This window comes from Morus notabilis, unplaced genomic scaffold (assembly GCF_000414095.1).
Source record: "Morus notabilis unplaced genomic scaffold, ASM41409v2 Scaffold241, whole genome shotgun sequence".
Lineage (NCBI taxonomy): Eukaryota > Viridiplantae > Streptophyta > Magnoliopsida > Rosales > Moraceae > Morus > Morus notabilis.
Window position 1 is genome coordinate 335,762 of NW_010358037.1, and position 23,626 is coordinate 359,387.

At 35.5% G+C, this 23,626-nt stretch overlaps 3 protein-coding genes across 4 annotated transcripts in view; 1 reads left to right on the forward strand and 2 right to left on the reverse strand.

Annotated features, from left to right (window-relative positions):
• Positions 1-6,897, forward strand: part of LOC21403869 (alpha-1,4 glucan phosphorylase L isozyme, chloroplastic/amyloplastic) — a 7,243-nt gene extending 346 nt beyond the window's left edge. The window contains exons 1-15 of the mRNA XM_024177348.1: positions 1-71; positions 1,573-1,811; positions 1,907-2,008; positions 2,096-2,272; positions 2,448-2,723; positions 2,920-3,191; positions 3,616-3,733; positions 3,815-4,267; positions 4,475-4,627; positions 4,763-4,891; positions 5,037-5,273; positions 5,564-5,640; positions 5,876-6,062; positions 6,295-6,495; positions 6,582-6,897. The exon at positions 1-71 is cut by the window's left edge and continues 346 nt beyond it. Of these exons, the coding sequence (XP_024033116.1) occupies positions 1-71; positions 1,573-1,811; positions 1,907-2,008; positions 2,096-2,272; positions 2,448-2,723; positions 2,920-3,191; positions 3,616-3,733; positions 3,815-4,267; positions 4,475-4,627; positions 4,763-4,891; positions 5,037-5,273; positions 5,564-5,640; positions 5,876-6,062; positions 6,295-6,495; positions 6,582-6,698 (2,809 nt within the window). The 3' untranslated portion in view covers positions 6,699-6,897. The remainder of the gene's footprint in view (positions 72-1,572; positions 1,812-1,906; positions 2,009-2,095; positions 2,273-2,447; positions 2,724-2,919; positions 3,192-3,615; positions 3,734-3,814; positions 4,268-4,474; positions 4,628-4,762; positions 4,892-5,036; positions 5,274-5,563; positions 5,641-5,875; positions 6,063-6,294; positions 6,496-6,581) is intronic.
• Positions 6,898-13,940: 7,043 nt separating this feature from the next.
• LOC21403870 (zinc finger protein ZAT4) lies at positions 13,941-15,374 on the reverse strand. The gene has a single exon (XM_010091308.2). It carries the CDS (start codon positions 15,333-15,335, stop codon positions 14,067-14,069), a length of 1,269 nt encoding a protein of 422 aa, XP_010089610.2. The 5' UTR covers positions 15,336-15,374; the 3' UTR covers positions 13,941-14,066.
• Positions 15,375-19,964: 4,590 nt separating this feature from the next.
• Positions 19,965-23,175, reverse strand: LOC21403871. Of its 2 annotated transcripts, none has more exons than XM_024161127.1 (3): positions 22,680-23,175; positions 22,294-22,439; positions 19,965-21,885 (listed from the first exon to the last, which is right to left on the reverse strand). In XM_024161127.1, exons 2-3 carry the CDS (start codon positions 22,427-22,429, stop codon positions 20,618-20,620), a joined length of 1,404 nt encoding a protein of 467 aa, XP_024016895.1. In that variant the 5' UTR covers positions 22,430-22,439; positions 22,680-23,175; the 3' UTR covers positions 19,965-20,617. The 2 variants fall into 2 exon arrangements, with proteins under 2 accessions (XP_024016895.1, XP_024016896.1); XM_024161128.1 differs by having other exon boundaries at positions 22,294-22,445.
• Positions 23,176-23,626: the final 451 nt, after the last annotated feature.

Consider the following 23,626-nt stretch of genomic DNA (forward strand, 5'->3'; position numbering starts at 1 on the left):
GCGTGCTTTTTCGGTGAAGAGCGCCTCGGGCGAGCCGACGCAGAGAGTGAAGGATCCGATCACCGATGAAGGTTCCGATCGTCTTCCTCATTTTAGCTTTCACGTTTCATTAATTTGTTTCGTTTTGTTTTCCTGTTGTTATAATGAATTACCTACCTCTCTTGTGTGTTTTTCGACTTAGATTTCGGATTTTTTTTCCTGGCTGGTATTCGCAGTAATAAGAGTGTTTCTGTGAGCTTTTTTTTTTATTTTAAAAAAATAATAATAGCATTTTTGTTCTTTTCAACTGCTTTAAGGAAAACTAACGGGAAAATGGAGAAGAATTTAATTAGTTGATTTTGTATCGTTTTTAATTTGGTAGGCCATGTATTCATGTTTTTCCTTGTCAGTCTCAGAAAAGGATTGGGATCTACCATCTGATGGACTAGTACATTTAATTGTACTAAAAGTTATGCCTTTTTTGATGACTTCAACCATCCAGTTCCAATCACTCCCTAAATGGTATGTAAATCATTTAGGATATATGGGAAATGGAGTACTGGCTGATGATCATCTTATTCAGTTGGCTTATTGCCATACTGTTCTATGATATTGCATACGTTATTTGGTCAATTCGGATCCTTTTTTGATGCTGACATGGAAAAATATGATTACCCTTTTTCTATTTTAAATTCAATATTTCCGATATTGTGGATTTGATGAAGATTTATAACTTTGTTTAATTTGCATTACTTAAACAAAGATTTTATGTTTTTTGGCTTTATTTGCTTCTCATTTCTTTAATAAAGAAATTATATACTTAGTCAAGTCTTTAAACCTTTATTGAGAGGCCAAGATACATGCCTATATAAATACCTTTATTGAGACCTTCATTTGCACCAAATATCATCGGCTCTCTTTCATTCTAGGATAGAAGAATCCATAGCCATCTAGCCTTAACACCTTAACATTGAAATAATACGACGATTTTAAAGACCAAAGCGAGTTCGGGGCATGTTAGGCACTATCGTTACAGATAGATTCCACCCCTCTCGAAGAAGGACAATGTTTGGGTGCAAAGTAGACTTCATGGCGGTCTAACCTTCAGGATACAACAACCTGAGCTTTGTAAGCCTGCACTCCTAAATTTTCAGCGCTAGAACAACTATATGGACTTTGAGCCTCTAACCAACCGATCAAGCAGGGTGAATGAAATTTAGGAATAATTTACACCAAACTTTCTAAGTACTTAGAACAAAATGATGGAACAATTTTGTATGAAGACTTATATAAACAAGAGATATATTTCTTCTAATGCGAAATAAACAAAACCAAAAACTTTTTATTAAAATTGTGCAAGTTAAATGAGTGCTATAAAACTTCACTGGAGGCACTATATTTGAAATATTAAATTTAAAAATACAACAAGGTTCTCAAGGTTAGCTTACTTTTGGGAAGTGGGCGTACTTGAAGAAGAAACTTAAAGAAGTCTCGGTGTCTTTGTGAGATGTGAACTTTGGTTTGAGATTCCTTTTAGTTATTCATCATTTTAGTCAATCTCACCTAATTGTAACATTTCATGTGTTGATTTAGAAGCTGGAACCACACTCGTTTCTCTCACACCAGATGCTGCTTCTGTCGCTTCAAGTATCAAATACCATGCAGAGTTCAACCCTCTATTTTCCCCTGAGCGGTTTGATCTTCCAAAGGCTTACTTTGCAACTGCACAAAGTGTTCGGGATTCTCTCATCATTAACTGGAATGCTACATACAATTATTTTGAGAAATTGAATGTTAAGCAGGCATATTATTTGTCAATGGAGTTTCTACAGGTCCGTTGTAAATGTCTCACATTGGTTCTACAAGCAGAAATCATATATATATTGAATCATTTGCAATGTGTGTTCCATAATCTCTTTTTTTGTAGGGTAGAGCTCTGTTAAATGCCATTGGTAATTTAGAGCTCACTGGTGCTTATGCAGAGGCTTTAAACAAACTTGGACACAAATTAGAGCAAATAGCTTCTCAGGTTAGACCCTTATTCTTCTCTCACTCACTCTCTCTCTCTATATCTCTCAATTATTGTAACTAAAATACTTTGTTTGTCCCATTGTAGGAGCCAGATGCTGCACTTGGAAATGGGGGTCTCGGGAGGCTGGCATCTTGCTTTCTGGATTCTTTGGCAACTCTTAATTACCCAGCATGGGGTTATGGCCTTAGATACAGGTATGGATTATTTAAACAGCGGATTACCAAAGATGGTCAAGAAGAAGTTGCTGAGGATTGGCTTGAGGTATAGCTATATGTTCACCACTTTCATTTCAAGTGCTACTTTATCTCTCTCCTCTCTCTCTCTTACTTTTTTTTTTAATGGTGCTACTGTATGTGTCAAGATTAATGAAATTATCACTTATTTTCTGGTCTTTTTACTTGTTAGTCCTGAAATGATTACTTTTTTCTCCTTGCAGATGGGAAATCCCTGGGAAATTGTAAGAAATGATGTCTCATATCCTGTACAGTTTTACGGGAAGCTTGTTTCTGGATCAGATGGAAAAAGACATTGGATTGGAGGAGAAGATATAGTAGCTGTTGCATATGATGTTCCCATACCAGGATACAAAACTAAAACCACAATTAATCTGCGACTGTGGTCAACCAAGGCTCCATCAGAAGATTTTGATTTATCTGCCTTCAATGCAGGAGAGCATACCAAAGCATACGAGGCCCTTGGAAGTGCTGAAAAGGTATGTATTGGCTAATTACCATGTGGATGTTTGTAATACTTTTCTTAGCTTTTATTACTATTGCTAATTATTGTTTTAGATATGGTTTTGGACAATCCATGTTGTAAAAACCTTGATTTTCAGAAGTTTCATTATGGTGCTTTTACCACTTGTTTAAATTTATAAGAGGATCTCTTTGTCAATGCTTGCTTATCAGATTTGCTACATTCTCTATCCTGGCGATGAATCAATTGAAGGAAAGATCCTCCGTCTGAAGCAACAATATACTCTATGTTCAGCTTCTCTCCAAGATATTATTGCACGGTTTGAGAGGAGATCTGGATCATCTGTAAAATGGGAAGAGTTCCCTGAAAAGGTTGCTGTACAGATGAATGATACTCATCCAACTCTCTGCATTCCTGAGCTGATCAGAATTTTGATTGACGTGAAGGGTTTAAGTTGGAAGGAGGCCTGGACTATCACTCAAAGGTATCTTTCACGTATAGGAATATATATAGTGATGTAGCAATTCCTGACACCATCACAGTTGGTTATCAGAATTACAGGAGAGTGTTGTTTATAACTAGTTGAATTCAGTAAATTTGGGACATTTTATTTTTATGTCTGATCTATTACTTTTCTTCATCGCTTGTGTCCTCCGTAGCACCACCATATTAAGCTCGATATTGACATTTATTTTTTTAGCTCCACCATATAAAGCTCAATTAAAGAATTCTGTTTGTGTTCAAATTGCTCCACCCTACTCATCTCTTTTTTATCTCCATTGAAGTTGAAATATAATTTGCTTGTGCATCTCTGAGGTCTGTTCTAGATTTATTTCGAATGAAGATAATTTTTTCTTAATATTTCCTCAAGCTAATTTCAACTCCTCGCATCCTGCTTCATGTGCCAGAACTGTAGCATACACCAACCATACTGTGTTACCTGAGGCATTGGAGAAATGGAGTTTAGAGCTTATGCAAAAACTGCTACCTCGGCATGTTGAGATTATAGAAATGGTAGATGAGGAGGTAATGTTTTATTTTGTTGAAATGCAACACCTTTTCTTTGTAACTGTATGTACTGATCTAATTACTAATATTTATGTTCAGCTTATTCACAGCATAGTTGCGGAGTATGGTACAGCAGATTCTGACTTATTAGAGAAGAAACTGAAGGAGATGAGAATATTAGAAAATGTGGAGTTGCCAGCTGCCTTTGCAGATATAATTGTTAAGCCTAAAGAAAGCCCAGTGGTTCTAATCAGTGAGGAACTTGAAGATGTTGAAGAAGTTGATGAGGTTGAAGAAGTTGATGAGGTTGAAGAAGTTGATGAGGTTGAAGTAGTTGATGAGGTTGAAGAAGTTGAAGCTGTCAATGAAGAAGAAAAATCTGAAGCGGAAGTCCCTCAAGAGAAGGGGGAGGTGTTGCCAGAGCCAGTACCCGAACCGCCGAAGATGGTTCGTATGGCTAATCTCTGTGTAGTGGGTGGTCATGCAGTGAATGGGGTTGCTGCGATTCATAGCGAAATAGTGAAGGAAGAAGTATTCAACTCCTTTTTTAAGGTAAACATGTCAAAAGATTGTCTTTTCTCTGTTTTCTTGTCAGAGTATATGTATTTGCATTATTTTATGTCTGGGAGTTTTAAAAATCGTGAAAAACTTTGTCTTCTAGTCACAGTATATGTATTTGCATTATTTTATCTCTGGGTTAGGAGTTTCAAAAATTGTGAAAATTCTCTCTTATTATTGCTTTATTGTACGATTTTGCAGCTATGGCCCGAGAAATTTCAGAACAAAACAAATGGGGTTACTCCAAGAAGATGGATCCGGTTTTGCAATCCAGAACTGAGTAAAATCATTTCTGATTGGATTGGTACAGAAGACTGGGTTCTAAATGCTGAAAATCTGGCCGAATTAAGTAAGGTAATTACTACAACTGAGTCTCTTGTTTGTAACATTGTCTCAGTTTCTATGTTACTAATTCATGTTGGATTAATTATGTCCAGATTATGCTGTCCTGTGCTGCATACTTACCAGACTTGTATTGTTTTCGGATAGTTTGCAGATAACGAGGATCTCCAGATCCAGTGGAGGGAAGCAAAAAGGAGCAACAAGCTGAAAGTTGTATCATTGATCAAGGAAAAAACTGGATATTCTGTTAGCCCTGATGCTATGTTTGACATCCAGGTACTTTATTTTTCTTTATAGTTTGACAAGTGCTGAAGGATAACACTCTGTCACCATATGGAAGAAGTCAAAAATATCCAAACCTTTTCTTTGTGCTATCTTTTCTTTTCAACATCTAACTGTTGGTTGGACTTACTATATTTAGGTGAAGCGCATCCATGAGTACAAAAGACAACTATTAAATATCTTGGGCATTGTCTATCGCTACAAGAAAATGAAAGAAATGAGTGCCGCCGAAAGGAAAGAGAAATTTGTTCCGCGAGTTTGTATATTTGGAGGAAAAGCATTTTCTACGTATGTGCAAGCAAAGAGAATTGTGAAATTTATCACAGATGTTGGTGCTACTGTTAATCATGATCCTGAAATTGGTGACTTACTGAAGGTATATTCTCTATTAATTGAATCATCATAATTCCTTAACTTGCTTACTGTAAGATGTTTTCTAGTTCGCAAGTGTAACTATTGCCATCAGCTATTGTATCAGTAGACTCTGACATAAAGGAAAAGTACATAGATCAAATAGGCAACTTTTTAAATAATTGTAAAATGATCACACACAACTATGGAATGTCCAAGTGTGATTTTCGTTTAGATAATAATTACATGTGCATCAGGTGCTCGTTGTAACTTCATTTGTGTTGCTGACTGCTATATCATTCCTTGTCATATTAGGTTGTCTTCGTCCCAGATTACAATGTTAGTGTTGCCGAATTACTGATTCCTGCAAGCGAGCTGTCACAGCACATCAGGTACTTTGGTTTCATAATATGGTTAATTTGGGGTGTGCTCTTGATAAACTTAGAGAAGCTTGCTTCCAAATTTACTACTGCTCATATGTTTAGTACAAATTGATGCTCAGAAAATTGTCTCAAATAGAGAGCAGTCCACGTTTTATTTTCCTGGCTGAGACAAAACCCCTTACGGATTTGATGAAAGTATCTTTTTCCTAAGTGCTTCCTTTTTTTTCTTTTGGCCTCTCTACAGTACTGCTGGAATGGAAGCCAGTGGAACCAGCAACATGAAGTTTTCTATGAATGGCTGCATCCTTATCGGGACTTTGGACGGAGCCAATGTCGAAATAAGAGAAGAGGTTGGAGAAGATAACTTTTTTCTTTTTGGTGCTGAGGCTCATGAGATTGCTGACCTGAGAAAAGAAAGAGCTGAGGGAAAGGTTTGTCCTAATAAACAAATGATCAGTTCCTAATTATTTATATACCAAATTGGTGACGTTCTTTTTGCTATCTAATGTCACGCTTATGAACTTGTGGTTGGCAATCGCTAAAAACTGAGATTTACAAATGCATTCACTCAAAAGTTCAAGTAAACGGGAAACAACCACTTACACTCTTCTTCATCTGATTATTTCCTTGAATGTATCTAACCTAGTTGGTGTTACAATGCAGTTTGTTCCGGACCCAAGGTTTGAAGAAGTCAAGGAATACGCCAGAAGCGGTGTTTTTGGGCCCTACAATTATGATGAACTGATTGGATCCTTGGAAGGAATTGAAGGTTTTGGCCGTGCAGATTATTTCCTTGTGGGCAAGGACTTCCCTAGTTACATAGAATGCCAGGAGAAGGTTGACGAGGCATATCAGGACCAAAAGGTAAGTTTTACATTTCCATTAAATCCACCTTCTAACCATTAGATCCAGGATTCAAAATTTGACATTTGATTCTGGTGTTTGTGCAGAAATGGACTAAAATGTCAATCCTGAACACAGCTGGGTCATACAAGTTTAGCAGTGACAGAACCATTCATGAATATGCTAAAGACATATGGAACATTAAACCTGTTGAATTACCATAAACATATGTGCTTGGTACCGAATAACAGGTTTTGATTCACTGCATTGCACTTCAACACTGTTTTTGTGACCCTTTTTTTTTGTCTTGTATTTATTTTATGTTTAGTTTCTATGTGGAGTTTTTGCAAGGGAATAAAGTGTAGCTCGACTCGAGAACAGTGTTATGCAAATAAAGATTTTGTTATTATGAACTCGTTTAAATATAATAATGTCAACAATAAATAAAAATGCTGTTGTTTCCTTCCTCTATTGCCATTTCATGTTGACTTCAAATAGCGGCAACCTCAGATGTGCTTGCTCATCTCAATCATACCTGAGCCGTTATAATCTGATGAATGTGTATGATATTGAAATAAGAATGGTCCAAATAGAGTTTTGTACTTTTTTCTTCTCAGAAACCAATACCGATCTTGAATAAAAAAATGGTTGATTAAGGTAATTTTAACAATAATTCTACGGTGGGAGCTCCTCATCCGCGGGCTCATTGACCGCAACGGTACAATTTTAATGAACTAGGTATAATAGCGCTGCTCAAAAAATTCTTTTACGGTATTCAGTCCCATATCATAATTCATGCTTGGAATATGGCGTAAATCATATAGTTGTGGTCAAAGAACCCCACTAGATACATATGAATGATAAAAGAGTTCCCATCATTAGAAATTCCCATATTTTGTGTAAGATCAAAGAACATATTATGACAAAGTTAGATCTTTCTGTGTCCAAAATTTCCACCGTTGTGATAAAACAGCTAGGCGCTAGCCAAAGGGAACACAATGTTTAAAGTTTGTGGACACTTCTTGAGGATTTTGCAGAGCATGCACATGGACAGCCATGGAGCAGTGATTCAGGTGACTCAATCCCATACCCACATGTCCATTGCACATGATCTTTTTTCTTTCTTTTTTTATGGTTTCATCGAAAGTTTTAAAATATTTGCATGTTTATACTGCTTGGGATGTACTGTGGGATTGGTAAAGAAATACTTAAATGAGAATTAATAGGACTACGATTTATGCCTGAAATTCCTACCTAGTGCAGATCAAGCAGAGGACATGGAATTTTGCTTACGAAAATTATAGTAAATAGTAAATTTTTGAAACTAAATTTAGTAGATTTACTAAATTTTTGAAATAAATTAAAGTATCTCTTATTCACTACTTTTAAGTTTGGAAAATATTTACTACAAATTCTCTTTTGCTTACATACACCCGCCCGCCGAGGCACAGTGGGACCAGTGGGGGCACAGACCCCACTGAGAAAGGGGGGAAAAAATTTAACTTTCCTATAAATTTTCATGATTATACCCTTTATTGAGGTATTTGTGCTCCCACTGAGGTTACTTTTTTTCTCTCTCGCAGAAAGTTGCTCTTTTATTTTTGGGCTTTCTTTTGTTGGGCGTTAGTTGACCTAATTAGGCTTTATAGACAACTGCCACAAGTTTTGACATGTGTCCAAGGGCTAAAACTTTCGCAAAATACACCGCAACTACATCAACACACTATATTTGAAATACCAAACATACCCTCAATATAATAGCCGGTATCCACCAGGATACCGATCGGTATCTATGGTCGATACCAATTAGTATTCATTGTCAATCGATACTTATCAACTTGTAACCACCGTGATATCGGCCGCCAGAGGTTGCCAGTTGTTGGCCGGTGATTGCTGGTATGGTATCCAATCGTAATACCTTTGATATCCAATGACAATACCACCTAGTAATGCTGGTATCCTGGCCAGTTACTGACAGTATCTCGATTGGCAACCCCCTTGATTAGTCTTAGTCCGGCCATCAATGTCGTCAGAGTACAAAAAAATAAAAAAAGGAAAAAATTACAAGTTACCATTAGTATCTGCCACGCTATCAGCTACCGCCTGAGATACCAACCGGTATCCACTAGAGATACTGGCCGGTATCCACCAAGATATCAGTTACCAATCGGTGACAACCAAGTCACATGTCGGTAACCACCCGAATCCGCCATTTTCAATGGCCAACAATCACATTTGAAAACCATATCACTAAAAAAAAAAAAGCTCCTAAAATCAGAAAGATTCACAAAAAAAAAGCCACAGAATCCTCCACAACTATAGAGAAAAAAAATCAAAAAATTTACAAACTTAGATCATGATAAAAAATAAAAAGAAAAATCACAAACAGGTTAGAAAAAAATACAAACAAATATGAAAATAATAAAAAAAGAAACATCCATCGTCGGGATGGTGGAGATGCATGAAGATGACGATGAAGATGGCTATGGGGGATCTCCAACTCTATACTGTCCTCGCATCGTTCCTCTTTGATCTGTCATAAACAAAATCTCACGACGGATCTGGCCGCGATTTTGCACTAAAGATGTGCGGATTTGATGAGGACGGCGTCTGTACTTCTTTGTTCTCGGCAGCACTGATATTTCGTCGACAGCGACGGGCAATGTTGCAGCAATGGGATCTTTCGATGATGCGCAATATTTGAGCCATGAGATCTAGAGATGAAGTGGTGTGGATGCGCTGGTTGATAGTAGGTAAAGGGGTTAGCGTCGGCGACTGGATAAGAGAGAGAGAGGTGAAGAAAGATAAGAGAAAAAGAAATTAGAGACGAGAAGCAGTTGAGAAAGGGAGAGAGAAGAAAGAGGAGAAGAAGAAAATTATAGTCAGTATTTCAGAATAATTTAGGCCTCGTTCACTTCGTAGATTCAAGTTTTCAATTCGAGCTGAGATGTGATATTTTCTGATAGTTTTTCACTGTAGCAGAAAAAGTTAAATGTGACATTTTCTGAGAGCCTTTTACTGTAAAAACTTAAAACTCAAATCGGTGAAGTGAACGAAACCTTAATCTTTTCCATTCAATTTTTGTTCTGCCACATGGCATAAAATCTTATAGTTTTAAGCACCCCGACAAAAGTCGATTCCCTTCTAATTTTTGTGGCATATTGCTAAATACTTTGACCTAATTTGCTTCCAATTCTAAGGGCTTATTACATCGATACTCTTGTGTTTTGCCAAAATAATAGAGACACTATCTTGACCGAAACTAATCACATCAACACCCCTCAATTTTTTATAAAAATTACACGGAGACCCCTTACGTTAATTGACTATGAGGTGATAGTCAATTTTGACCATTAAATTTTTTAAAATACCAAAAATGCCCCTCTATTTACCATAAAATATTTCTAAGTTATAGATAATATTAGAAAAGACGTTTATACACTTATTTAGCATCAAAAAATGAGTTTAGTTAATTTTTACACATTTATAACTATAATTTTCACTCTAATAAAAACAAATATGTTTTTTGATTTTTTTTCTAAAAATCCTTTATTTTAGTATTGTTCTCCATCCACTAAACTAGCGTATTAAATTAAAAACTATTTAATATTTAGTGCATTATAAGGACCAACTATATTGTAATGAAAATTAATTTAATTGAAAGAATAAATTAAATTGGACAAATATATCCTATTAATGAAACAAAAATGGTTTTAAATTAAATTTTAAACATTAATGACAAAAAATATAATACAAAAAAATTAAACGCATTATTTTTCTGTAATATATTTTTAAGTTAACTCTTTAAAAATAATACAACACATCCTAACACAATTTTTTATTAAAAAATCAAATAAAAATGTTAGAAAACAAATTTAACACAGGGGTAGTTTTGACATTTCTCACTAAAATTTAACAGAGTTTCAATTAAGAGGTGTTGCTGCTATTAAATTCCGTTAAGGGGGTGTTACTGTAATTTTAATAAATTATAAGGGGTGTCATTATAATAAGTCTCAATTCTCATGGACCACAGTAGAAAGGCTGAACAAACTTTCCAATTTTAACGTGAGGCTTTTTAATAGAATTTTGTTACTAAAAAATATTGCAAGAAATTATTTTTATATTGTGTTAGTTTATAAACTTTATGTTTATTTGTGTCTCGCTGGATTAAAAGTCTAGTTACGTTTCTGCTTACCTGTACTATTACTAAAATAATTCCCACATGCTTAAAAGCCAGTAAAGTTTCTGGATTGTTCCAGCATTGCAAATTGCAGACCAGCTCGTCCCTTCTATATTATCTTGAAGCAACTAACATATGGGCACAGTTAAACTTAAATACTAGTTATTTCTTATTCCGAAAAGGCAAATAAACTGTTTTTGTTTATTTATCAATAAAGATCGGGGAATGAGTAGCAAAAAAATAAATAAAATAATAATAATAATAATAATAAAGATTGGGGAATTAAAAAGAAAAAAACGCGTGTCCCGAGCTTTGTATAATAGATCAGCTAAAAAATTAGCATGCGATAGCCAAATTTTATGAGCCCGTTTAGTTTATGAATTAGAATCATGAGATTAGATCATTTTCGATTTAAGTGTGTTTTTTATGAGAGAAAATACTGTAACGAATCATAAATCATGATTCGAGTCAAAGAACGAATTCTCCAACCAAACGAGCTCTATGTCCATTTATTTTTTTAGAAAAAGGAAAACACAAAACAAAAAAACTCAACTACATAAAAGGATGACATGTTTAAGCTGAACACGCTGAATTACACGTTGCTTTCGGCTTAGATGAAGGTAAAAATTAAACACAAAACGACGTCCAACTATAATGTATAGAGGCATGTCGTTTCAATCTCTGCCCTCTGAACTATGAAAAAGCAAACGACGATACGTCGTTCTTGATATTGTCGGCAGCCAATTATCAGATCTAACGACATAACGTTTTCGGCAAAAGTAAAAAAAAAAAAAAAAGGGTCTAATTTTCAATTACATGTCGTTTGGTGGTGTTTTTAATAAATAAATAAACAAATAAAGACGTTTGGTTTTGTTTTCTATAACCAAACAACCAATTGTTTTGTCGATTTTAGGTAGGCAAAATTCCATATAATGAACGACATAGTGCTCCATAATTTAAACGACAACAGATATTAAAAGTCATGAAGATACATCGTTCTATGAGTAAAGTATATGCCCTTTTCGTAAACGACAACAAATTCAGAAAATTGAATGACCTGCAGTTCAATGGGTGTGAAAAAGAAAACTTCCTTACGAAGGAAAAAAGAAAAGAAAAATGATGCGTTCAAAGTTCAAACAGAAAGTCGTTCATGGAAATAAACAAAACAAACTTTTCATCAAACGCCATGCAAATGATTAGTCTATTACCAACATGTCGTCACTTCGTTCGGACAAGAAAATAAAATATTGTCAAAAAGTTTAAACAAACACAAGTTGTTTGGAAATAAACGACAACAAACTTTTGATAACTACGGGACATGTTTGTTGATTGAGGATTTAAAAGAAGGGAACTTCTTAACAATAAACGGCATGTCGCTTTGAACTGAGGCAGAGAACTTTATCTATCTAATCAAAAAGGGCTTATACGACAACGGAAATTTTGAGGAGGATAAACGACACATCGTTTTTAGTAAAATTGCATGTCGTTTAACACATGGAGCATAAACGACATTTGTTTGCGTGGAAACCATGCTTTTCCAACGAATTGTTACTAATAAATATTTATTAATTTCCATAATGGTATTTCATTGGTCAAAAATTTCCCCCGAGTCTTATCACTCCCTGGTTTTATTAGCTATCGGAATCCCACAGGCTTTTGCCTGATGAGTTGTGCAGAGCATATGAGAGGCAGACTCGAATAATGAGAGTGGAACTTCACCAAGCTAGAAGAGAGAGCTTTCTACAATTTTCCAACACTGTAGATGATGGGAAACGACAGAGAGGAGAGCTTTCGGTGAAAAGATGAGAGAAACGGTAAGGCGTGAGAGAATCCCACAGGCTTTTGCCTGAATTGGGTAGAGAGGAATTACTATAGAGACATGTTCGAATTAATGGAATTTACGCCTGCATTGAATTCTAATATGGCAGCTCAACTCAAATCACAATTCGAGTTAGGGTTTCAACTGTGGACAACCAAACACTAATTTGGGTCATTGGGCTGATTCGAACCAAACTCATGAAACGAACACAGCCTTAATGTTCAAATATAATGTTTTTTTTCCGTTTAATAAACATGTTCAAGTAGAGTTAGGTAAACTTTTTGAGACTTGGTTCGAACTAATAATTTTAATGTTTTGAACTATTGATTTTCAATGTTTTGAACTAAAAATCCAAACTACATATTTAAAAATCTCCATTTTAAACCATAAAGTTCAAAGCACCATGTTTTTTTACTAAATGAGTTTTAAGTATCATTTTTGAAATTTAACTATTCACCTACACGACCACGTGCATACTAGGCTAAGCTCTTTTTAGAAAACCAATTTATTAGAATATTAACTATTTAAAAGCGTGTTATTCTAATCTATTCATGTATTACTAGTTTTTATAAGTGTTATTGACCTTAATTTATGCCAAAATTTGTCAACACGGAAGAGGTAAATTAAAACCCAACTCTAGCCAGACAAATTTTTGCTGGGTTTGCACTTTCATAATCAGAAATGTCCAATATCCAACTCAGCTCTCGTTTGTCTAGATTATGCGTAAAAGTGTCCAGTAATGACTAATGAGTTAAGCCAACACCATTATTTTATTTAATTCTACACTTGTAATCATAATGGGTTCAGAAACTCATAGCTACAGAACCAATCAGTGGCCAGTGGATGATTACTTACCAAAAAGGACTAGTCAATTCCTCATCATGCCTAGCTTCTCCTTTCTATTTTCACAAACTTCCCTGTGTTGCAACCAATTTCACAACATCATTTTTTTTGGGTCTTAAATTTCTTTTTTTTTTTAAAATGATCAAAATTTTCGTCAAGATTGTAACATTTTTTTTTAGGCCATCTAAGCACAAAATGAGATGGCACAAATGGACCGTTTTTCTTTTTGGACCACAGCAAAGGAACCTCTAGCTTCTTGCTAAAGAAAGCGTTCTAATTAGAGGGAGAAGTAGATACACGAGTGGACTATCCAACAAAATAAAATCAATCATATAATATATATATAAGATACAGTAGATGAGATGTGTTTTTCAGATTTAGTGGTTGAGGACTAAAAATTTTAAAAAAAAAAAAAAAAAACGACATTTTCCCATGAAAAATTTGATAATCAAAGAAAAGGGTCAACAAAACTGGCTGTTCTGTTTTCATTCATCTAAAAGGACAAAAATATCCCCAGTACACATGTCAACAAATTTCCCATATGAAAAGAAACAAAAATGATCAAACTACCAGTATAAGCTGTAAAAAGAAAAAAAGAGGAAAAAAATCTCTAATGCCATTTACAAGTCAAAACCACAAAAGCTTTTTTCTATATGAATTTTCCCCAAACCACCCAAAAAAGAAAAAAAGAAAAGAAAGAAAAAATCACTGATACTCCAAGAGAGCAATGATTAGATGAAATCAGTCCTCTCAGTTGGGCACTAGACCCACCAGCACCTCATGTTTGTGGTCGTTTTTGACCCACCATGGCTTGAGCTGAACACCATTGTTGGCGTTAATATCCCCTAGTGTCAATGAAACACCAACATCAAGTACATCTGAGATATTACAAACTTCTTGCTTCATCAATGTGATCTGGTCCGCTTCAACTTCAGAATCTCTAACAGTATGAGCCCTTTTGTGGCCACCCAAAGCTTGGCCTGAAGCAAACACCTTGAAGCATATGGGACATTTGTGCTCCTTATTGTTAGTATTACTCTCATAACTTGTCAAAGTCACTCGATCCATCTCCATCTCCATCTCCATTGAATTATCATTGGGCTCGGCTTCAATCCCGGGGAAATCGCTGCACCGCGCGGCGGTGACGTCGAATTGGAAGGCGGGGAAGCTGTTCTTGGCTAGCCTGTGGATGGTTTGGTGGCCCCCAAGTGCCTGATGAGAGTGGAAAATCTTGTTGCAAGTCCTGCACTTGTACTCGCTCTTCTTGCTATGAGAAACAAGATCCGCTCCTACTATTACTTCCTCTCTTTGATTCTCATCAAATTCCAATCCGACGGAGTTGATATTTCCAATCCCATCTTCACTTTCTTTCTCTTTCTCATAATCAGTATCACCATTAGAAACAGAAGCTTCCAAACTCACCATCTTTTCCTCACCATCATTTCCGAGCCCAAAATCATTTTCACTAAAGTCGGACACTTTCTTCCCACCAAACAGCTCCAACATCTCCAGCCTTGGTTTCTTCACCAACTTGAGCCATCCATCATCACCATCACCATCACCATCACCATCACCATTCCCCGGGATGTGATTCGGAGACTCGGAGTTATCCGACGACTCGGCGACCGAGCAGAATTCATCCCAGCTGTGAACACCTCTAGACAACATCAACAAGCAAAAAGCAACCTCCTCCACTTCTTTATCATGATCAAGAAGCTCAACCCCACTAGAACATTCACTCATATTATTATAAGAAAAAGAACAATTGGGACTAACAGCCCTGTACCTCAACAATCTCCTCGACCTTTTCTTGCGCACCAACTGGCTCGTTTCCCCAAAAAGCTTCTCTCTTTGTACACCACCACCAAGAACAAATCTCTTCTCCGATGAATGGCTCTTCATGTGGCCAATCAGAGCCCTCAAAGACTCAAACTCTTTCCCACATTTTTTGCAATGGATTTGCTCTTTCTTCTTCTTCTTTCCCGAGTGGTGCCTCATGTGGCCAAACAAAGCTCTCATAGAATCAAACCCTTTGCCACAAACTTGGCAGAAAATCTCTTGCCCAGATGAAGAATCAAAATCATGGTCGTTTGAGCCTGAAATTCTTGAAGACTTTTTGGGGTTGACTCTTAGCCCGTAGCCATAGCCACTTCTCTCACCACCATCTTTCTCGCTCTTGTTGTTGAGCTTTTTCGTTCCGTGACACCTCATGTGGCCTCCCAAGACTTTTCCACTCAAGAAACTCTTGTTGCAGAATCTGCAGACGTGTCTCTGTTCTTGATCTTGATCCATAACAGCTTTGTTCACTGAAAATGGAGGTAGCTGAGAAAACCCAGATCAGAAACCGAACCAAGAAGCTTAGCCGAGAAAGTTGTCGACTTTCCCGGAAAAAAAAGGAAGAAAGTTATTCAAGAAACAGAGGAATGAAGAAAGACCCAGATCAGAAACAGAGAGATTTCTTGCTTGCTTACCTTTTTTTTTTCCTCTCAAGTGATTGGAAAATGAACCATTTGGGTTTCTGATTCAACGATCAAGATCTGCTCAAACTGATTCTCGCGGTCTTCTCTCTCTCTCTCTCTTTCTCTCTAGCTCTTTCTCTCACTAAAATGGTGCTTGAAATCTTCAAGCTCCTATAACTGGTCTAACTGAATGCGAATTGGTTTGTTTCTTCTATAGTGAACACTGTTTTTACAGTGACTTGAGCACGAATAGAAGCAAAGAAAATTAAAATGGGAAAAAGGAAAAGAGAGGGAGTAAAATAAGCGACTATAGGATCTCTTGCACTGTAACTTTCTCTCTCAAAGTTTGATGCTACATTTGGAAGGAGAAAATACATGCATGGAAAGGAAAGCTATAAAACTTCTAACAAAAATAATAATAATAAAAGCAATAAATCATAAATAGGTACTCTTCGCACTTGCTGAATGCTGATGTTCAAGGCATTGGACGGGAAAAGAGAGATGAAAAAGAATAGTTTTGTTATTAATTAAAATGGAAGCCTTTACTGTGGGATTCTTTAAAAAATTTACGAGTGGAATATTTTATTTTGTCAGTTAGATTAAATTTTTAACGGTTAGATTTATACAAATTCATATTAAAAATTTACATGTATTACACAAAATTACTCTCTTGTAGATTTAATCATTAAAAAAATAATTTAATAGTCAAAACAGAATATTCTGCTAGTAAATTTTTTTAGGAGGTCTTACCGTACAAAAAGCCTTATATAATTAAGTAAATGATGAGGTTTTGTTTGGGATTATTTAAGAAGCCATAGCTAGTGGGGTTTTTTTTTTCCCCTGATATTTGTGGGGAAAAAAAGAGTAAAATGTGTGAATGTTCTTATAGAAAGGATCCCATGGTCCCAAAAGAAAAAAGGGATGAAAAAAAAAAGAAATCGATTGGATGCACTACAAGTGAAGAATCTTTAAGTTTGATTTTTCTCGGAGGACTTGAGATTTTCTATTTTATTAGGGGGTATTTTACACATTTGGCTCTTTAATTTGTATGACTTTAGTAATTTGTCCTTTAAATTTTTAATTTTGATAAGTTGCTACTTCAATTTATAAAATTATTACAATATGTACCATTTTAACATTGATTGTGCTAAATTAGTGTCCAAAAAACACATTGACGAAAATCTCTGACATTCCAATTTAAATGTAACACAAATTTTTTAATTCCTCAAATCTCTTAAATCCAATAAAACACTTGAACATGTTTAGTAAAATATGGCACATTGTAACAATTTATAAGTTTCAAGAGTTGACTGTTAAAATTAAAAGTTTAAGAAACAATTTTCTAAATCATGACAAGGGCAACTGTGCTAAAACCCCTTGATTAGGTGTTGAAAAACCAAGGAGCTTACTTCTAGAACTATACTTGTACGAATGAATTAAGGCAAATATAAGGCTCAAAAATGGGTTAATCCTTTACCATTATTCATCAAATGGCCTAAGAACTGTCATTTCCTTTGGCAAGAGCAAACCATTCCTTTCACTGTGAAGATCCCAATTCCCAAATGATAATATTCTCAACAAGGGACAGTTTTAAGCCTCCAATTGCCATTTAGTATGTTTGGTAGGAAAGAAAAGTAGAAGGAAGGAAGAAGGTGGAGGGATTTTGGGAGGGAAAATGAAAATGTAGGTTGTTTGGTAGGAGAGAAAAAAGAAAGGAAGAGAAAATAGAGTGGAAAAAATATATGTGGACCCCACTATTTTTTTTCTTTCCACAAGTGGACAGAAAATGAGATGGAAAATGAGGACAACTCATTAAAGTGAGTAAAGTTACTAAACGGGTATAAAAATAATTTATGAGTAAAATTTTTTCTTTCCTCCCAATTTAACTTTCAATACCAAACAAGTGAAGGTAAGCTCATTTTCTTTTCATCTTCTCATACTAAACAACATAAAAAAAAATCAATTTCCTTTCCATCATTGTTATTTTTCATCACTTCCATATTTTCTTTCTATCCTATTTTCTTTCCTTCCTACCAAACATAGCATTAAGTTTCTTTCTTCCTTTTTTTTAATAAATGAAAAATGATAATTTTTCTTGAGTACTTTTTTTTAAAAATTTTTAATTCGGGTGGTTAGTTCAAATTCAAGACCTCAACGTTAAGTGAGTGTCGAATTATTGCTAGATTAATTCTGCAACCAAAATTGTTCTTTAGTTAGTACTGCCTGAACTTGCAATGGGTATGAAATATGGAATTATTGCACTACTGAAATAATCATTGATCATGGATACGTTAAAGCATGCATTAGGTAATAAATAACGATTAAGTTAGGATCAACGTGAGCTAGACTTTTAACCAACCTCTTGGTAAGCGTACATAATCAATCCTTTGAACATCAGACAGAGCAATGAAAATCACAATAAAATAAAGAGGGAAAAAAAGGAATTATTTCATTCACCCCACATAAAATACAATAGTAAATGGTCATTTTCGGCTATATATGTCCATGTTGAGTGTATAACAAGCTCCAATAGCACTATCCCACAGCATCATATGTTCTTAGCACTAAGTTCAACTTCGGTAAACCTCTATGCCGATAACACTTGATTTCTTGACCATTAAATATGGTCAAAATCATAATGAATTAAAAAAGTATGCAGAACAAACAGTTTTTAATATCGATTTAACAGTTAAAAAATACATAACTACTGGTAATTCATTTTTTATCCTACTAGAGTTATCTAACAGCAAAATTCTTGATTTCTAGTATATCCTATGTACATCATTTTATGTTACATGAGATTTCTATGTGGATGGATTGATATGTGGCACGTATAAATGGATAAGCCCATAGTTGGTTAAAGAGTCAAGCACAGAGATATTCTTCGTCGTATATATATTAATAATAGGAAAAAAAAAAAAAAGTTTTGTATTCCAAAAAAGAAAATTGCAATATACAAAGAGACTTGGTGTGTACCGCTTGCTACTAAGAAATGTATATATTTTATAGGGTGACATATAGCATGTCCCCACTCTTGGTTTATTTATGTTATCTTCTAAGCTATGGTGTCCATACGAGGTCTATGGTGTTCCAGAAGTTGAAATGACCAAGCCATAGTTTGATCATTGATGGTTTCATCAGCCATATTTGTTTAATTGCCATAGGATGATTGGACTAAAATGCTGCTTTGCTGTTTCAAGTCTGCTTTGTGAAGATGGCTCGGATTTGCGATTTGGTGAACCGAAATCCGGGTTATAATTTCTCGAGCATTTTATTGCGTATAGACACGCAATAATGCTAGTGTTTCTTTCTTTCTTTCTTTTTTCATGAAAAAATAGTATTATTTAGGGGGTGTTCATGTTGATTTTGTGGATTTTTTTTTAATCCAATCATAGTGTTGTGGAAACACTATGAGGAAAGTGTTTGAAAACAAGAACCATCACATGGATTTATGCTCTTGTCATGCTCGGTCACCATCTATAAAGCTGCACTAGATTAAACCTATCAGCCAATAATTCCATTCCACCAAAATTTTTTTTTTATTAAAAGAAAAGATCAAATCACGAAAAAAAAAGAAAAAAAAAGAATGTGTATGTTCTGCATGTCTAAAGGATATTAGTGTTGTTGCATCTGACAGGATCAAATCGTGTCTAAAAAGTGCCATTTCTTTGCATCAATGACGAAGACAATAAGTAACTTGTAAACTAACCATAAAATTGGAGCTTTTAACATGTTCTCTGCACTATGGATGTTTACCTATCACCCTCGTACTTTCACTTCAGAGATAAAAGGAGCTCAAGACCATCCAAAATAATGCTTAAATGATGACAACTTGGCACTTTGCAATTGCAAGGAAATGCCGTGGTTGTTGCCTCCTACAAAATTACGAATAAGGACCAACTATGTGGAAGAATACAAAATAAAAAATTAATTTAACTTTGTTTATATGCTGAGTATAACCACTCTCTCTCTCTCTCTCTCTCTCTCAAGCATTTGTGATCAACGCCTTGTTAATGCAATTCTTTTCTTTGTTCCTTTCTGCCAAACTTCTGTGTGGCTTATAACTTGAAGAAAGTAAATTGACAAATGGTGTAATATATATATATATATATATATATATATATGCACACACATATATATGTATATATGTATATATGTTTATATAGATAGAGAGAGATAGAGATATACATGACAAAAATGAATATTATTGATACTGACACTGAGAGAGAACCATATTGCTAGTGGTACATTGCCAAAATAAGAAAAGAAACAAAAAAGAGAGTTGCGATAAAGAAACAGAATGTCTGGTCGTTTCTGATAAATAATGAGAATCATACAGTGAAACAGCGTGTAACAAACTTCTTTTATTCACTTCTAATGGGAAAAACCTTGGCTTCAGATTTCAGAACCATACCATGCTGAAAGCAAGCTTCCACGAGAGTTCCTTTTGACGCGCCCATGGACATCAATTACCTACTGAGAAAATACTCTCTAATGATGCCACTGCCAACACGTGTAAAACATTCAAAAGGAGAAACAAGAGGAATGGTTTTTTGGAAGGTCAATCACCCATCACCAGCTTTTATGATTCTTATTTGTGATGATCATCCCTTATCGGTTGAAAATTCTCTAAGAAATGATGCCCACAGAACCGACACAATCCGTAAAAGGAACAATAAACAGACCCCGGTCAGCTTCACATGCTTAACAGTGGCTAACCTTCCCGAGAGTATATTCATAGACGACTAAACTTTTTTCTGTTTCTTAAAAATCCAAGTTTTTTGTTCTTATTTTTATTGCAAGGATCGTAAACATATCTGCGTGTATTGAAAAGTGATAACATCATCCAACACTACAGTCTCTTGCATTGGAACTCAGATTTCCATCGTCAAGTGGACAACAGAGTTCTATCCTGTTTCGCTGACACTCATAAGATGTGCAGGAATAATCTTGAACATCGATATCCCCCCTATTATTGCCAGGGGTTTTGCCCAGCACATCAATCTTGGTGTCACAAAAATTACCAGGTGAGTCCTTAGCAAAAGCCTCGGATCCATCATCTATATCCCCTCCATCTTCTTCATCAGCTCCAACCTGACAAACCAGATCAACACCGCCTTCACAAGCATCCACCTTGTTTGCATCGTCCAAGTCTTCATGGCAATCCTCCAAATGCTCTTCCTGACAATAATATGGAGCATCTTGATCGATAGGAGATTCTACCACAGAGTCCTCGTCATCCTCTACCACGGCAAGTTCACTCTGTTGCCACTCATCATTGTCACTATCAATGTTTAGGGGGTCAAACCTATTCTGTTCGGCACGCTTCCGAAGCATGAAGACATTAAAATAATAGCTTACAAGATCCTTGTGAGTTCGAGAAGGAAAAGCAACTGGAAGATGATCCCAAAAGTTCTTACCCAGTGATGCGGGGTTTGAAAGAACGACCTCATGAAAAATCTGTTCTTCCTCTTCCGTCCATTGCTTAGCAACATCCTCTCCCATCTCACAAAAACCCAACTCCTCAAATAGTTTCGACCCCATTTTTTCCCTTAGTTTTTCCCTAGCTTCCATCACATGTTGTCTCACACATCTAACAGAACCCCCATCAAGGCACCTGCACTCATTTCTGCTTACCCCATCATCCTCAGAGCAATAATTTAAAGAAACGTCGGGCTTAGGCATTGGAAAGACACAAATGCCCATCTTTTCCTCATCAGCATTAAGCATTTGCAAATCAGTTTGACAATCCGAAGAGTTAGAACCCCGTGGATGCCATTCTGGAACACAAGCTTGATGTTCTGGTCCAACAGCAACTAACTTTTGAGGAGGGTAATCAACTGAAGACGACGCATAAATGTCATCTGATTGTAGTAAAACCCTCAGACGGTCTCCGTGTTCAAAGAATTCTGGAAAAAGTGATAGATGAGAAGCCGTCTCCAGCCTTAGATCTGCTTCAATAATATTACTGTTGACCCACAAATAATGGGAAGTGCCACCAGAAAGTCCATTTTCAGCTTCTCTACTCTCTTTTGAGACATCAGTGATCAAATCACTTGTGAATTTCCGTTCGTCTCGACATTTCTCAAAACTGCTCTTGCCTTCATCAACTTCATGAGGTGATACGTCATTAGCTCAAACTGAATACTTAAAGACCAGAATAAAGTAAAAAGAACTATGAACTCGTAGACATATCTTTGTTGGACACACAGTTTTTATAAGGTTCTATATACACAAATATATGTATATGTATATGGGGTGAGTGTATATGTGTATTTATATGTATGTATGTACGGGCGCGCGTGCGTACATATGTATACGTATGTGTGTATCCGTACGTACGCGCGCACAATGTTTTCAATAATCTAGGTCAGAACCAAAACAACTGGTCCAGAGCAATTTTCAGTAATGAGAAGTCTAACAAATTCAAAGAAACTACTTCATTGCCAGATCTGCACAATAAGGAAAACCAAAGCTTAACTAAGCCAATACGCCTAGTTATATAACTTATATCATACCCGAAAAGGATTTTTGAGGATCATTCTGAAAAGTAACAATATCCACAACTGGAGCAACCTCATAAGAGCATTCTCTTGGGTGCTTAGAAGCTACTTCATAAGAATCTTCATCACCATAAGGTCTCTTGTTTATCATTCTTTCTCAACTGCAACTAAGAGTTAGTTACTTTTAAGAAGAGTACAGCATAAAAAATCTACGGATTGGATGTGAATTAAGAATTATATAGCAGAGGATAATCTTGAGGGGGGGAAAAATCTTACAACTATTCCTTAGATACCCAAAAAAAAATTAAAAAATAAAAAATAAAAAAATTTATTATTTTTTATTATTAACTATGTAAAGGCAACAATTATAAATTACTGAGCTAGAAAGAGCAAGTCTTTACCTGGAAGAATTATCTTTCAAACAATTAGCAAAAGCACCGCACGAATCAGAACCCAATTATAGATACAATTTTAGATAGTGGGTTTGCCACAAAACTGAGAAAATAAAAATAAAAATAAAAACAGATTATTTTTTGGGTATAAATTTTTTTTTAAATAAAAATACAAATTTTGGAAGAATACGAAAATTTTCGACAGAGAGAGATGAATTATTATCGGGAAAGGCTAATCTAGACGCGGATACTCAACGAATTTGGCAAAAAGAATTCGCGATCGAAAGATTTCTGGGATTTACAAACCCTAACCCTAGAATTGAATCGAGGGCGTCGCGATGAACAAAATTGGAATCAATCGGTCCAGAAGAGGACTAATTGAACGAATAAGGAGTGGAATTGAGATCGAACGGATCGATCTGTACCAATCTGGATCAGAAAAAGATTGGGGATCGATAAAATATACAAAAAAAGGTAAAGTTTGGGGCTCGCAATTTTGTAGCCATTTTATAGGATGACTGAAGTTATTATTATTATTATTATTTTTTTGGGTCTGAATGAAAATTCAAATTTACTAAAGAGGTTAGGATCTTGTGAAAATTACTTTGGCACCACTTCGTGATTCTGTGTTTGGAGCTAAGCGGGAACGGATTCTTCTGTCCGGTTAGAAGTGTCAAAAGTCAAATAGTGTAAGAACTTTTGGCACCCAATGACTATCTTCCACGTGGAGAAAATCAAACTAATGCTGAGCCATGTGGAAAAAAAAACGAAATGACATGTCGTATGTAAAGCCAAGTCCAACACGTCGTTTTCTTTTTCACCAAAGTGATGAGAGGCTGCTAGTGCCTAGTGATGTAGCACACCGAACAGCAGGGGTCTCAAGTTTTTTTTTTTTTTTTTTTTTTTTTTTTTTTTTTTTTTTTTTTAATTTGGGTTTTTTTTTTTTAAATAGGTTT